Source organism: Natrix helvetica (assembly GCF_964273705.1).
Source record: "Natrix helvetica genome assembly, chromosome: 2".
NCBI classification, from domain to species: Eukaryota; Metazoa; Chordata; class Lepidosauria; order Squamata; family Natricidae; genus Natrix; species Natrix helvetica.
Window position 1 is genome coordinate 8,974,609 of NC_138552.1, and position 14,167 is coordinate 8,988,775.

At 43.0% G+C, this 14,167-nt stretch overlaps 1 protein-coding gene across 1 annotated transcript in view; it reads right to left on the bottom strand.

Moving 5' to 3' along the window:
* LOXHD1 (lipoxygenase homology PLAT domains 1) overlaps positions 1-14,167 on the bottom strand; it is a gene marked incomplete at its 5' end in the record, with an annotated part of 213,163 nt that overhangs the window by 93,938 nt on the left and 105,058 nt on the right. The window contains 4 exons of the mRNA XM_081940466.1: positions 230-375; positions 1,409-1,542; positions 4,903-5,054; positions 11,271-11,574. Coding sequence (XP_081796592.1) covers positions 230-375; positions 1,409-1,542; positions 4,903-5,054; positions 11,271-11,574 — 736 coding nt within the window. The remainder of the gene's footprint in view (positions 1-229; positions 376-1,408; positions 1,543-4,902; positions 5,055-11,270; positions 11,575-14,167) is intronic.

Consider the following 14,167-nt stretch of genomic DNA (forward strand, 5'->3'; position numbering starts at 1 on the left):
CCTCTTCCTCCTCCTCCTCCTCCACTCTGCAAACACCCTTCCCAACTAGCATTGATGATGTTGCCTAGTTGGGTAATGAAACATCTGCAAGAAAACCACCAAGCTCAGACAGCACCAAGGACCCCACATTTCGACCCTGAGCTACAAATATTCTCTTCGATCAGTTCCCCAACCCCATAAAATGCAGTAGATTCTTTCTTCTACGGCATACAGATGGAGAGTAGCAAACCTTTCTGCTCCAGGCCGAGGGTTGCAACAGACCCTGCGTTCTCCGAATCCTTCATCACAAATGCTTCTGCCACTGGGACCAGCTCCCTTGCAATCTGACCGTCATCTTCTTCCACTGCCAGCCACCTCTGGCAGGGGAAATAATAACTGCAAGGATAATATGGTTTAGCATCTGCCCCCTCGGCTGGCTCCCAATCGTTGACTCTGGAAAAACCCTTTGTTGAGGAGAAGCAGGCCCATTTCAGCACAAGCAGAACCTTTGAGCAGAATCAAAGACCTGCAGATTGCAGGGGTCAGAAGGAGGGTTGAAAAGATATCTGCAGACCCTTCCCATCCTGGACACAAATTGTTTCAACTCCCTTCCTTGGGACATTGCTGTGGGGCACTCCATCTCATTCCATATTTTCTATTCTATTCTATTCCATCCCATCCCAATCAATCCAATCATCCATCCAGCCATCATTCTGTTCTGTTCTGTTCTATGCTACTCTATGCTACTCCATTCCATATTTTCCTTTCCATCCCATCCCATCCATCCATCCATCCATCCATCCATCCATCCATCCTCCCTCTATTCTATTCTATTCTATTCTATTCTATTCTCTCCCATCCCATCCCATCCCATCCCATCTCTTCCCTTCCCTTCCCTTCCCTTCCACTCTGTTCCATTCCATATTCTATTCCATTCCATTCCCTATTTTGTCCTGTTCTGCCCCATCCCATTCTGCTCTTCTCTTCTCCATTCCATTCCACTCCACTCCATACTACATTCCATTCCATTCACTAGTGGCACTTTCTTGGTAAGATGTACTTAGCAAAATACCAAAATAGGAAAAAGAAATGCACAATTTCTAAGAGCAAAAGCATCTAGAAAGGTCACAGGATTTTTAAAAATGGAGATTTTTTTTTTACATTTGGTTCTCATCCTTTCCTGAACAAATGTCATCTATTTTGAGTTGTGGAACCATTTGGGGGAGGAGTGGGGGGCAGCAGACACATTTGACCAATAAATGGCAAACTGAAGTTCCATTGCAAAAACAGAGAAGGAGACAAGCATTAAAAAAAAATGAGGACTACCTATACCATCCATTTTTCCTATGGATCGTGATCCTAATTCCAACAAATTGAATGTGGAGAGACTAATTTGGAGTAGCTGCATGGCTAATTAGTCTTGACTCACATGCTATCTTCTTTGGTGTCAATGATGTCAATTCTTTCCAGGAACCAGGCTGAATTGCTTCCAGAGTCATCATGGCGAATTCTCAGCTTCTTCAGTTCTCCCAGGTCAATGGCTTTGACAGTGAATACATCCACCTGCAACAGCACAAGGCAGAAAGGATCACAACCTTGCAATTTGTGTTCGAAAACTAAAAATGAGGGAGATGGGTGGTTTAGAAAGAGGAGAGGGAGACAGGGAGAGAGGGAGAGAGGGAGAGAAGAAGAAAGAGAGAGAGAAATGAAATGATGGATGGATGGATGGATGGATGGAGAGGATAGATAGAGAAGGTTAGATAGAAGATAAATAGATAGATGATAGATATGTATATAGAGAGATGATGGAAGATAGACAGATGAGAGAGAGAGAGAAGAAAGACAGATGGGTAGATAATTAGAGAGACAGACAGACAAACAGACAGACAATAGATATTGAGAGAGATGAAAGACAGACAGACAGGTAGATTGATGATAGATACAGAGAGAGAGAGAGAAGAAAGATAGTCATGGCTAGATAGATAAGAGAAAGATGATAGAGATAGATGGATGGATGGATGGATGGATGGATGGATGGATAGAGGTAGGTAGATGATAAATAGATAGATAGATAGATAGATAGATAGATAGATAGATAGATAGATAGATAGATAGATAGATAGACAGACAGACAGACAGACAGACAGACAGACAGACAAACACAAACAGAAATGAAATTATGGATGGATGGATGGATGGATGGATAGATGATAGATAGATAGATAGATAGATAGATAGATAGATAGATAGATAGATAGATAGATAGATAGATAGATAGTTGATGGACAGACACAGACAGAAATGAAATTATGGATGGATGGATGGATGTAGAAAGGAAGAAAGACAGAGATGATTGATAGATAGACAGAAATGAAATTATGGAGGGATGGACAGATGGATGGACGGAGAAACAGACAGACAGATCTCCTCTTTAAATATTTGCCCACCCCATTCCTATGTAGGGCCTAAGTCAGAGGCTAGTGTCATTCAGTTCAGTGGGACAGGCCTGACTTTGTAGCTGGAGGAGAAAACCCAGGGCTGTAGGGTAGATCGATAAACTGAAAAAATAAAGCATTCTGAAAGGCAGCCGTAACAAACTGTTCCCCTTCTGTATTGTTGCCTAGAAAACATATAATTACATCTGGAACCGAGCCTGACTGAAGGGAAGAGTTACCGTTTTAGGTCAGCCCGGGGTTACGGCTTTAAGAAGGGGCAACGAGGGAATCAGCCAAGGTTTTCCCCCCTCAGAATCCTCTGTGGAATTCTCTTCCGTGATCCTTGACACTTAAAAGTATAGTAAGAGTAACTGCAGTTATTTTATCTATTATGTCCTTATAACTACAGGTAGCCTTCACCTCGCAACCACAACAGAACCCAAAATTTCTGCTGCCGAAATATTTATTGAGTTTTGCTCTATTTTATGACCTCTACTGATCCGGTTGTTAAGTGAATCTCTGCAGCTGTTAAGCTAGTAACACGGTTGTTAAGTGAATCTGGCTTCCCCACTGGCTTTGCTTGTCAGATCACACCAGGGGTTCATATGACCGAGGGACACTGCAACGGTCATAAATATGAGTCAGTTGCCAAGCATCTGAATTCTGATCACATGATCTGGAGGGGGTGCTGCAATAGTCGTAAGCGTGAGTCATTTTTTTCATTGTAACTTTGAATGGTCACTAAATGAACTAGTCAAGAACCAGCTGCAGAGGACAAAGCACCCACTAAAATGAATATATAATATTTGGATGCAGAAACCTGTCGAACGAGGAAGAAGATGTTGGATAGCCATTTGTCTGAAACGGTATAGGGTTTCCTGCCTAGGCAGGGAGTTGGACTAGAAGACCTCCAAGGTCCCTTCCAACTCTGCTATTGTATTGTATTGTATTATTTATATTTAATAATTCTGCATCAGTGGTGAATCCTGGATGGTACGGTCCAGTACGGGCGTACCGGTGGTAGCTGGGAGCAGGGGCCAATGTACTGGAATGGTGGCTCGTTAAAGAACGCCCGACCGCGTTCTTTAGCAGTTTTTGATGCATATTGGCCAATTGCACATGTGCGCACAGCATGTGGCAGCTGCGCAATCTCCGCCGAGCATCTGGGTGTCACAGGGCGGTAGTGTGCGTATGCGTGCACAGCAAGCATGCCCAACGAGGACGCCCAGCCCCGTACACAGCGTACTGGCTGCGACGGGATCCAGAACCCACTACTGTTCTGGGTATACTTCTAGGAATCTTTGAATGAATAATATATTGGAGCATTGGTATAATCTTATCTTTAAGGGTGACTACCGAAGAAAATGACTACAGGTAATTACGGAAGGGACTTGTTAGCTTTTACGAAAACAATTTTGATACCCGTGTAAATACCGATGTGAGAGACAATTGTTCCAGCCTTTTCTTTCTGTGGTGAGCAACAAACTAATTATCCTAACCGAGCAAAGCAGACTGTATGTTTCTTTTAAAAGAACATTTATTGAAAACAATGACACTGAGAAGGCACAGCCCTGGCTGAATGGTGGGGGATGGAAGGATTTATATTCCTTGCAGTCATAACAACCTGATGATTGCAAAACATTCTCTCTCTCTCTCTCTCTCTCTCTCTCTCTCTCCCTATCTATCTATCTATCTATCTATCTATCTATCTATCTATCATCTATCTATCTATCAAAGAAGAAAGTAGACAAGAGATAAAAGATGTATGTATGTATGTATGTATGTATGTATGTATGTATGTATGTATGTATATCTTTTTTCTTTTCTTTCGTTCTTTCTATATATAAAAAAGGCTGAATGTAAGTATGTTCCAGCATAACTCTGGAGCGCCTCGAGCAATTCCAACCAAACTAGGTACACAGATGACCTACCTTCTGGACACAGATACTGGGTGGGTAAGACACCCCTGGTGGGAGGGTGTGGGTAAGTCTGTGTTTGTGTGTTCCAGCATAACTCTGGAATGCCTGGCCAGTTAAGGAGAGAGAGTGTGGCGTCCTAGAGTGGCAATTGTTTGCGATGTCATGGGAGGGAGAAAGGAGAGCCTAGTTGTAGACAGGTCGGAGGTGGGAAAGAGGAGCACAGGGGAGGGGGAAGGGAGAGGGCAGGGATGATAGGCATGGGAGTAGGGGGAAGAAAGGCCCCTGTCAGACAAATGCTTCGACATCTATAAATACCCGAGCAATGCCGGTTCATCAGTTAGTATATATAAGGGGGGGATGGGGACAAGTCCAGTTGCCTTTTGGAAAAGCACCTTTGGGACAACCATGACTGGGGTGATTGAGGGTCTCCACAGACAAATGAATCCAAGGTTTCCTCCGGAGATTATGAACAGTTCCTGTCAATCTCAACAGTGGTTTGACAGTTTGTTTTAAGGCAGCTTTTTCTATATGGAGCAAATCCTTTGGAGTTCTGTTATTTGGCTGCTTACCTGTTGCTTTTCAAACTTGTTCAGATGATTCGAGTACTTCAGATGACGTTCCCCAGTGTCTCCCCTTTCACCATAGATGCTCAGGTACACATTGGCATCGGTACCAGCTCCCCATATCATCCCAGTTATAACATGGACTTCGTAGGTGTTTGCTACAGAAAATGTTAATTATGAATATGTCAATCAAATGGTCTTCAGGCATTTATTTATTTATTTTGGCTGAAAATCTGGTTTCTTTCACCATAAAACAGTGTAATAAGCTGAGCCCTTTTATGAGTTCAGTTCACTGATGCTTTATTCCTGATGCTGCTGTTGTGGCCTGCCAGCAGCCAGGGGAGCTGGCAGCAGATTCGGACAGTGAGGAGGTTGGGGGAGAGAATGGGCCAGTCCTGAAGTCTGGGGGAGGCTCTGAGGAGGTGTCTGTGTCGGAGGCAGAGAGAGGGCCAGAGCCATATGCCACCTATCAGCTGCCTTCGGAGTCAGACATCAGTGAGGCAGATGAACAGCTGGAGCCTGTTCCCAGTGTGCGCATGGGCAGAGTTGCCAGAGGAAGGGAACAGCTAAAGAGCAGGGGTCGACTTGAGAGTAAGGCCATAGGTGGATGATGAATGGCCCCTCCCAGAGGAAATAAAAGAGGAGTGAAAGGGGAGTGGAGTTTGCAGGAGACAATTAATTTGCTTAATTGGTTCGTGACTCTCCGAGGCTTCTTGCCAAGTTTTGCAGAGATCGGCCTGGCAGCTCTCCAAGCCAGATAAGGTCTGTGACTATAAATCCTCCCACGAAAGATTTTGCTGGATAGGAATGAGCAGAATTCACAGTCAATTAATAAAAGGGTTTTTTGTCGGGACAAGGAGTTTGTTTCATGCTCTCTCGGGAAGCCTGGGTCAGAACAGCTGCCTCCTTTGCCTGAAACCAAAATAGACAGTGGCTAAGTAGAACAGTTGGATCAAGGCTGTTCAGCATTTTTTTCTCTCCAGTTCCTTTTCTCATGCTCAGAAGGGGTTGGTGTGGAGGATGGTCTTGTCAGCGACTTCTTAGGGCTAAGAAATCAACTGGTGGTCCGCGAATATAATTTTGGTAGTCCGCAGAAAAATTATTTGTATTTTTTTTAGACCTCTTTTCTTAATCATTGTTTACAATTTATATCCAATTTCCCTTTTATCGTGTCAATACAAATTATTACATTATTATCATTATCAGTTATTTACTTAACAATAGTTTGACTAAGTTTATCTTAATTTTTCCCTTTTTCACCATTTAAAATTTATACCAAATTTCCTCTTATCAAACCAATACATATGTAAACATTGTTATCATTATCAATTATTTACCTAACTTTATCATTATCACTACATTTTTAACATACTGTTCTAATTTTAACTAAATTTAATTAGTGTTTTAAGGGGAAAAGGAGCTGACGTCACGACGGTACAACGTGCGACCTCGGAGCTCCGAGATCACGGTCGACACTTTTGCTGCTGGACGGTACTTCTAGACCTAAACCGTCCCGAAGAGACGGTGACAGGGAAGAGTACGTCTTTGATCCAAGAGAATCTCTTCTTGTTGGCGACAAAAAGCACAGCCTCAAGCTGCTGAAGTCGGGACAGCTCCGCAACAGGAGGAAAGCGGAAGGAGAACATGTGTCCATCTGGTGAGGAAATCTTATTTTTATAAAAGACTGCCCAAAAAAGATTGAAGTTAAATTAAACTGGTAAAGAAAAGGAAACAAGCGGTGAAATTAAGCATTATTGGACAGTGTGTTATCTTTTTATTTTATTTTTTTCTATCGATGGAAGTTTTGTGAACATTTTTTACTTTTTAAAGTGAAAGTATCGGATTTTCTTCTTCTATTTCTTTTTTTACCTATGGATTAAATCTTTTCCTTTATTTCTACAATGCTGATTGGGATGGATTCTTTCTTTTTATTTTGTTTCATTTAAGAACTTCGTTTCTTCTAAGCCTGAAACATAAAGAAGATATAAAAGGAATATAAAGAGGGTAGTAATCTTAGAGGGAAAAGAAGTTACACTGCCACATGGAGGTTGGAGGTTGAGACCTGGAAACATTGCTTTTTCTTTTTCCCCTTTGATCATTTTGACCTTGCACTTCAAAGACTTCAGCTGGTTTATAGAGAAGAGCATAGGTTGTTTATGCAGCTCTTTGGATGCTTGTTGGTAGCTGGGAAGAAGTAAAAACAAAGATTTGTTTTTAAACTAGAGTGGCAGTGTTTACTAATTGGAAGGATGGCACGACTTCAAAAAGAAACGATAACATTACAACAGATTATGTTTGGAATTCAAAAATTATTAGAAACAACAGAGAGAATTGAGAAGAGATGGAAAAATATTGAAAATATAAATTTTAATGTGGTAAAACCTGATGGAAAAATGGAAGATATTCAGCAAATGGAAAAAGTGGAGGCTAGAGTCCTAAAAACCCAAAGGAAAAATGAACAGAGGCAAGATAACTGTGGATATTGATAGTGAATTGAGTGTGGTTGGAGATGGAAAGATTGGAACAAGGAAAGGGAAGATAGATGGAAAGGTGCTTTACTACAGATTTCAAGGTATAGAAGAAAAAAAAGAGAAGAATGGATGGACTTAAGGAGAGAAACTTTGACAAAAACACTACTGATAACCAAAGATAAGCTGATTGAAGAAGCTGATGGAGGGTTTCGAGATTTTACAAGATATGTAACAAGCAACAAGTTGCGAAGAGAAATCCAAACAAATTTGATTAAGGAAATAACCAGAAGACTAATTCCACAAATGGCAAAAGAAATAGGACTACACTATTACTGGAAAGACACAGGTTGAGATATGAAAATTAATAATAAAACTCATTATTTGTATTTTTTATATTACACTAAATCAGTGGTCCTCAAACTACAGCCCCTGGGGTGGATACGTGCAATGAACGTTTGTGTTGCTGCAGAGAGTCTCCCCCTTTGGGGTCTTTTTGTGCGGGTCAGAGGGGGGCACAAATTCCGACTTGGGGTCTGCTTTGGCCTTCTGGTGTGGGGCTTTGGGTGAAGGCTGGAGGGAAGAGCTGCTGGTGGCAAAGAGCCAGAGGGCCTTGTTCCAGTGGGACTGCATCATGGCCTGGAACTGGCTGACCATCTCTGCCCACTGAGCCTCCAGGCACCCAGCCCCTGGCCTTGCACTCCCACAAGTCTTCCCTCCCCTTGGAAAGCCTATGCTCGTAGTCCTCAGTGAGGTGCTTCTGCTGAGCCTCCTTCTCGATCAGATCCAATTTGAACTGAGCTGTTTTGCCAACTCTTTCTCGTGGTGGCTGCTTAGCTCCAACAACTCCTTCCTGTTGGGGCCTTGAGGAGCCCGGGCGGGCAAGCGAGGAGTGGTGAGTAGAGGCTGCCAAGGCACCCCTCGACATGAGTGGCATTGAGTTGGCCGCGCTCACCCACTCATGTGACCACCTGGCCACGCCCACCCAGCCAATCATTAGTCAGATCATATTAGTGGTCCGCGGGATTTAAAATTATGAATTTAGTGGTCCCTGAGGCCCAAAAGGTTCATGACCCCTGTCTTACAGCTCATACTTAAGATCCTAAGTTTGACTTCAAGAGCATCCTGTTCCTCCTTTTTCTACATTGACTTCTCCATGTAATTTCTACAAGCATCTAAAGAATATCAGGTCAGGGGAAAGAACTCAGGAAGCAGGGTCCTTCAAATGAATAAAGCTTTGTTCCATTCTTCTTCTAAACAAGAATCTGAACAACTAACGATCAAGGCAAATTGGTAACAGATTATAGTCAGAAGTCTGGACTTAGATACCTTTGTGTGGGCATGAAAGGACTTCAAACTGAAGTCAAAATATTTGAGGGGCTGCCACAGAGAAGAGGGGGGGGTCAACCTATTCTCCAAACCACCTGAAAGCAAGACAAATAGCAATGGATGGAAACTAATCAAGGAGAGAACCAACCTAGAATGGAGAAGAAATTTCTTGACAGTCAATTGAACAATTAATCAGTGGAACAACTTGCCTCCAGAAATTGTGTACGCTCCATGTTTTTAAGAAGAGATTGGACAGCCATTTGTCTGATATGGTAAAGGGTTTCCTGCCTGAGCAGAGGGTTGGACTAGAAGACCTCCAAGGACCCTTCCAACTCTGCTATTCTGTTGTCCTCATCAACAGCAACAACTATCTTTTTGTCCCTTAAATGCACTCGACCACCAACAAAGAATCCTTTTTTTTTCCTTTGCCCCCTCCCTCTCCTGGGGCTTTTGGGGACCAGAAAAGAGGTACAAGCAGGTCATACATTTTGCACCACAACCCTAAAGATACCTTCCCTTTTGCATGGTGATTTCCAAATGCGTTCAATTTACGGTAGGTTTTCTAGACTGAACAGTGCCAGGTTAAAGAACACTTCCCTAAAGTTGGTTATGCTAGCATATGGTCATAAAGTCAGATTATGAGACTGGACTGGACTGGACTGGACTGGACTGGACTGGACTAGACTAGACTAGACTAGAATAGACTAGAATAGAATAGAATAGAATAGAATAGAATAGAATAGAATAGAATAGAATAGAATAGAATAGAATAGAATTCTTTATTGGCCAAGTGTGATTGGACACATAAGGAATTTGTCTTTGGTGCAGACGCTCTCAGTGTACACAAAAAGACAAGATACATTCGTCAAGATTCATAAGGTACAACACTTAATGATAGTCATAGGGTACAAATAAGCAATCAAATCATACTAGGAAACAATCAATATAAATCGTACAAATACAAGCAACAAAGTAATAGTCATACAGTCATAAGTGGGAGGAGATGGGTGAATAGAATAGAATCAGGAAGGGACCTTGGAGGTCTTCTAGTCCAGCCCCCTGCTCAAGCAGGAGAGCCTACACCAGTGATGGCGAATGTTTTTCTGTTCGGGTGCCAAAAGGACACGCGTGCATGCCCACACACATAAGGCAATGCACAACCCTCCCATGCATGCATGCACAACCCCCCCCATGCTCCCCCCCCAAGCCTCAGAACTTCCGGTAGCCCATTGGGCCTGTTTTTCGCCATCCACAGGCTCCGGAGGCTTGCATGCCCTCAGATATGGCTCATATCCATGATTCGCCATCATGGACCTACACTATTTCAGATAAGAGGCTGTCTACTATCTTCTTAAAAAATTTCCAGTGATGGAACACCCACAATTTCTGGAGGCAAGCTGTTCCACTGGTTAACTGTCCTCACTGTTAAGAAGTTTCACCTTAATTCCAGGTTGCTTCTCTCTTTATTTAGTTTCCAACCATTGTTTCTTATCCTGCCCTCCAGTGCTTTGTAGAATAATTTGACCCCTCCCTCTTCTTTGTGGCGGCCCCTCAACTACTGAAATACTACAATCATACTGCAATCATCCTTCTTCTCTTTAGACTAGCCAAACCCAAATCCCACAGCCATTCTTCATATGTTTTAGTCTCTTGGCCTTCGATCATCTTAGTTGCTCTTCTCTGAACTTTTTCCAAAGTCTAAACGTCTTTTTTGTAGCATGGTGAACAAAATTGGTCGCAGTATTCCAGGTGTGGTCTTACTAGGGTTTTATAAAGTGGTGTTAGTACTTCACGTGATCTTGATTCTATGTCTCTATTTATACAACGCAGGATTGTATTAGCTTTTTGGGCTGCTGCCACACAATGCTGGCTCATATTTAAGGGATCATCCACCAAGACTTCAAGGTCCCTCTTGCGCTGTTTTTGAGCCAGGTCTTGCCTAATCTTATACCAGAAATGGTATTCAGCCAGTTCTGACAGGTTCTGATGTACCGGTAGCGAAAGTTTTGAGTAGTTCGGAGAACAGGCTGGCCTCACCCCCAATCTATTCTCTGCCTCCCGACTCCCAGCTGATTGGCTGGGTCTTCTTTTGTTGCCCTGCGCAGGAGAATGGAGGTGGAAAGCAGGTTGGTGAGATGGGGAGGGAATGGGGATTTTGCAGTATCCTTCCCCTGGAGTGGGGTAGAAATGGGGATTTTGCAGTATCCTTCCCCTGGAGTGGGGTAGAAATGGGGACTTTGCAGTATCCTTCCCCTGGAGTGGGGTAGAAATGGGGATTTTGCAGTATCCTTCCCCTGGAGTGGGGTAGAAATGGGGACTTTGCAGTATCCTTCCCCTGGAGTGGGGTAGAAATGGGGATTTTGCAGTATCCTTCCCCTGGAGTGGGGTAGAAATGGGGACTTTGCAGTATCCTTCCCCTGTCATGCCCACCAAGCCACGCCACGCCCATCAAGCCATGCCACATCATACCCACCAAGCCATACCTACAAAACCAGTATTAAAACATTTGAATCCCACCACTGACTTATAACTTTGATTTTTCCTGCCTTAATGTAAAACTGATGATTCTCCATTCACCTTCAAGCTCAGATCCCTCTTCTGGTGTCAACTCCACAACCAGTTCCTTATCCTCTTCATCCCTTGCCAGCCAACGATGGGCTACAAAATTATAAACCTCCATAGGATTTGGCTGGTTCATCTCCTCTTCTTCTTCCTCTTCCAGGGGTTTCTTTTTCTTCTTTTTCTTCTTTTTGTCATGCTCGCTGGTCTTTGTCACCATTTTTTTAATGACGACATTTTCCAGGAACCACCCATCTGCGAAGCCTGTCCCATCGTGGCCAATTCGGATCTTATAGATCCTGCCAACATCAACAGCTCCTATCTTTAACAGGGATAATAAATGGGAGCGGTAAAATATTGTTTCAATATTTTTTTAAAAGAGTGTTGCACACCACTAACTCATTAATCCTGTTAATGAAGAATTTTTACTTTATAGCGCAGATTACTGCATAGAAAGGAAGTTTGCGGTATGGCTATTGCCTATTAATGAATTTGTGGCTAAGACAAGCCTGGAGCAGAGGTTTTCTCATGCTACCCGGTTACCAAAAATCCTATGAATCAGTGGTTCCCAATCTTTTTTTGGCCATGCCCCACCTAAGCATCTCTAAAATCCTGATGCCCCCACCCCCTGTGACATATACCATATTTTTCGGAGTATAAGACGCACCTGTTAAGTAAGTAAGCTCCCCGTTAGGAGAGCGAGTGTGCAGAGAAGCGTAATGAGAGTGGTATGGAAGAACACGCACAAACCAGCATACAGGAACACCGAATAGTATAAAATATAGTAGTTTACTATGTGGAAATATAGAGGTATTCAGAGTCCGGTTAACAGTCCAAGTCATACACTGTTCAGTCATTCAGTTATCAAACAGTCAGTCTAGCACACAAAACAGCTAACAGTAGCAAACCACAGTACCTCACAATACACCGATCAGCGTCTAACAAACAGAGAGCTAACAGTCATTCTGGCTCCCTCTTATGGCTGCTTGAGGTAACAAGCCAATTACATCTCTTTAGCATTTAAAGTAACAGATACATTTGTTACAATCATAGCTTATATACATTGCCAAGCCAAGCCTAGGGTTACATCCCTAACAGCACCTTTTTCCCTCAAAAAAGAGGCTGAAAATCTGGGCGTGTCTTATACACTGAATATATCATTTCTGGCCTCCCGAAACCTTGCTCTCTTCATCAGAATGGCCGTGCATAGCTTTTAGGAGGCTTTCAGAGTGCTCCTGGGAGCTGGGGAGGGCAGAAATGAGCAAAAAATGGGCCTGTTTTTGCTCAATTTTGCCCCTCCCAACCCCCAGGAGCACTCTATAAACCTCCTAAAGGTTATTCATGCCCTTTTTAAAAAACAAATGGGCCCGTTTTTGTGAAAAAAATGGCTGTTTGGGGTGGTTTGCAGAGTGCAAAAACTTTTTTAAAAATTTGCCTCTTCAAAACCTTGGCGCGGTCTTATAGTTCAGTGCGTCTTATACCCCCAAAATATGGTAATTCTTACTTTACTCAAAAAGTGAACTCTACTTACGTGGAGGAAGCCTAAAAGGCCATTAACTTGGTTTAAACAAGGTTCAAATTGCCCCCATTAAAAAATCAAATTGCCCCCCTGTGGGGCCTGGGCCCCACACTGGGAACCACTGCTCTAAATCAATTCTGATTTGTTTTCAAAGAGATGTTTCAGAATGCACAGGTGACAAAAGTTTGCATCTACCCATGTTTCCCTGAAAATAAACTGGGTTTTATATTAATTTATGCTCCAAAGGTCACATTAGGGCTTATTTTGTGGTTAGGGCTTATTTCCAGGGAAATACAGTACCAATACAGTACTAGTTCAGCGGTTCGAACCCCTAGCGCCGTATAACGGAGTGAGCTCCCATTACTTATCCCAGCTTCTGTCAACCTAGCAGTTCGAAAGCATGTAAAAATGCAAGTAAAAATATTGGGACCACCTTTGGTGGGAAGGTAATAGCGTTCTGTGCACCTTTGCCATTTAGTCATACCGGCCACATGACCACGGAGATGTCTTTGGACAGCACTGGCTCTTCGGCTTAGAAACAGAGATGAGCACCGCCCCCTAGAGTCGGGAACGACTAGCACATAGGTGCAAGGAGAACCTTTACCTTGTTACAGTACTAAATGTATCTATCGGGTTCACAATCTTAACTGTGGCTTATTTTGGGGGTAGGGCTTATTCTACAAGCATCCTGAAAAATCATGCTAAGGGTGATTTTGCGGTCGGGTCTTGTTTTCGGGAAAACATGGTATCTACAGCATCTTAAAGCAGCTCTTTAAGTAAAGTTGAATCTTATTACGGTGGTCTTCAATTTACGACCGTAACTGAGCCCAAAATTTCTGTTGCTAAGCAAGGCAGTCGTGAAGTGAGTTTTGCCCCACTTTACGACCTGACTTGCCACAGTTGTTAAGGGAATCCCTGCAGTTTTTACGGGCGTAACACGGTAGTTAAGTGAAACTGACTTGACTTGACTTTGCTTGTCAGGTCGCAAAAGATGATCACATGACCTCGCGACACATCAGAAATACATGCTAGTATCCTAATTTTAATCACGCGATCATGGGGATGTGGCAATGGTTGTGTGAAAAATGGTCATCAGTCACTTTTCTTCAGTGCTGTCGCAACTTCAAACCGTCACTAAATGAATGGCTGTAAGTCAGGACTACCTCTAGTCCATAGCAAGCCGCCAACTCCTGATCTTAATGTGGTATGGGAACCTTTTTTTGGATAATATTGACATTTCCCAAGCAGAATCATAGCCATTTAATTTTGGAACAATATGGTAACCATAAACCTGGGGATATGAAGCATAGCTCTGTGGTGGAATTCATCCTCTGAATCAGTGGTGGGTTCTGGATCCCATCTCAACCGGTAAGCTGCAACGGGGCTGGGCATCCAA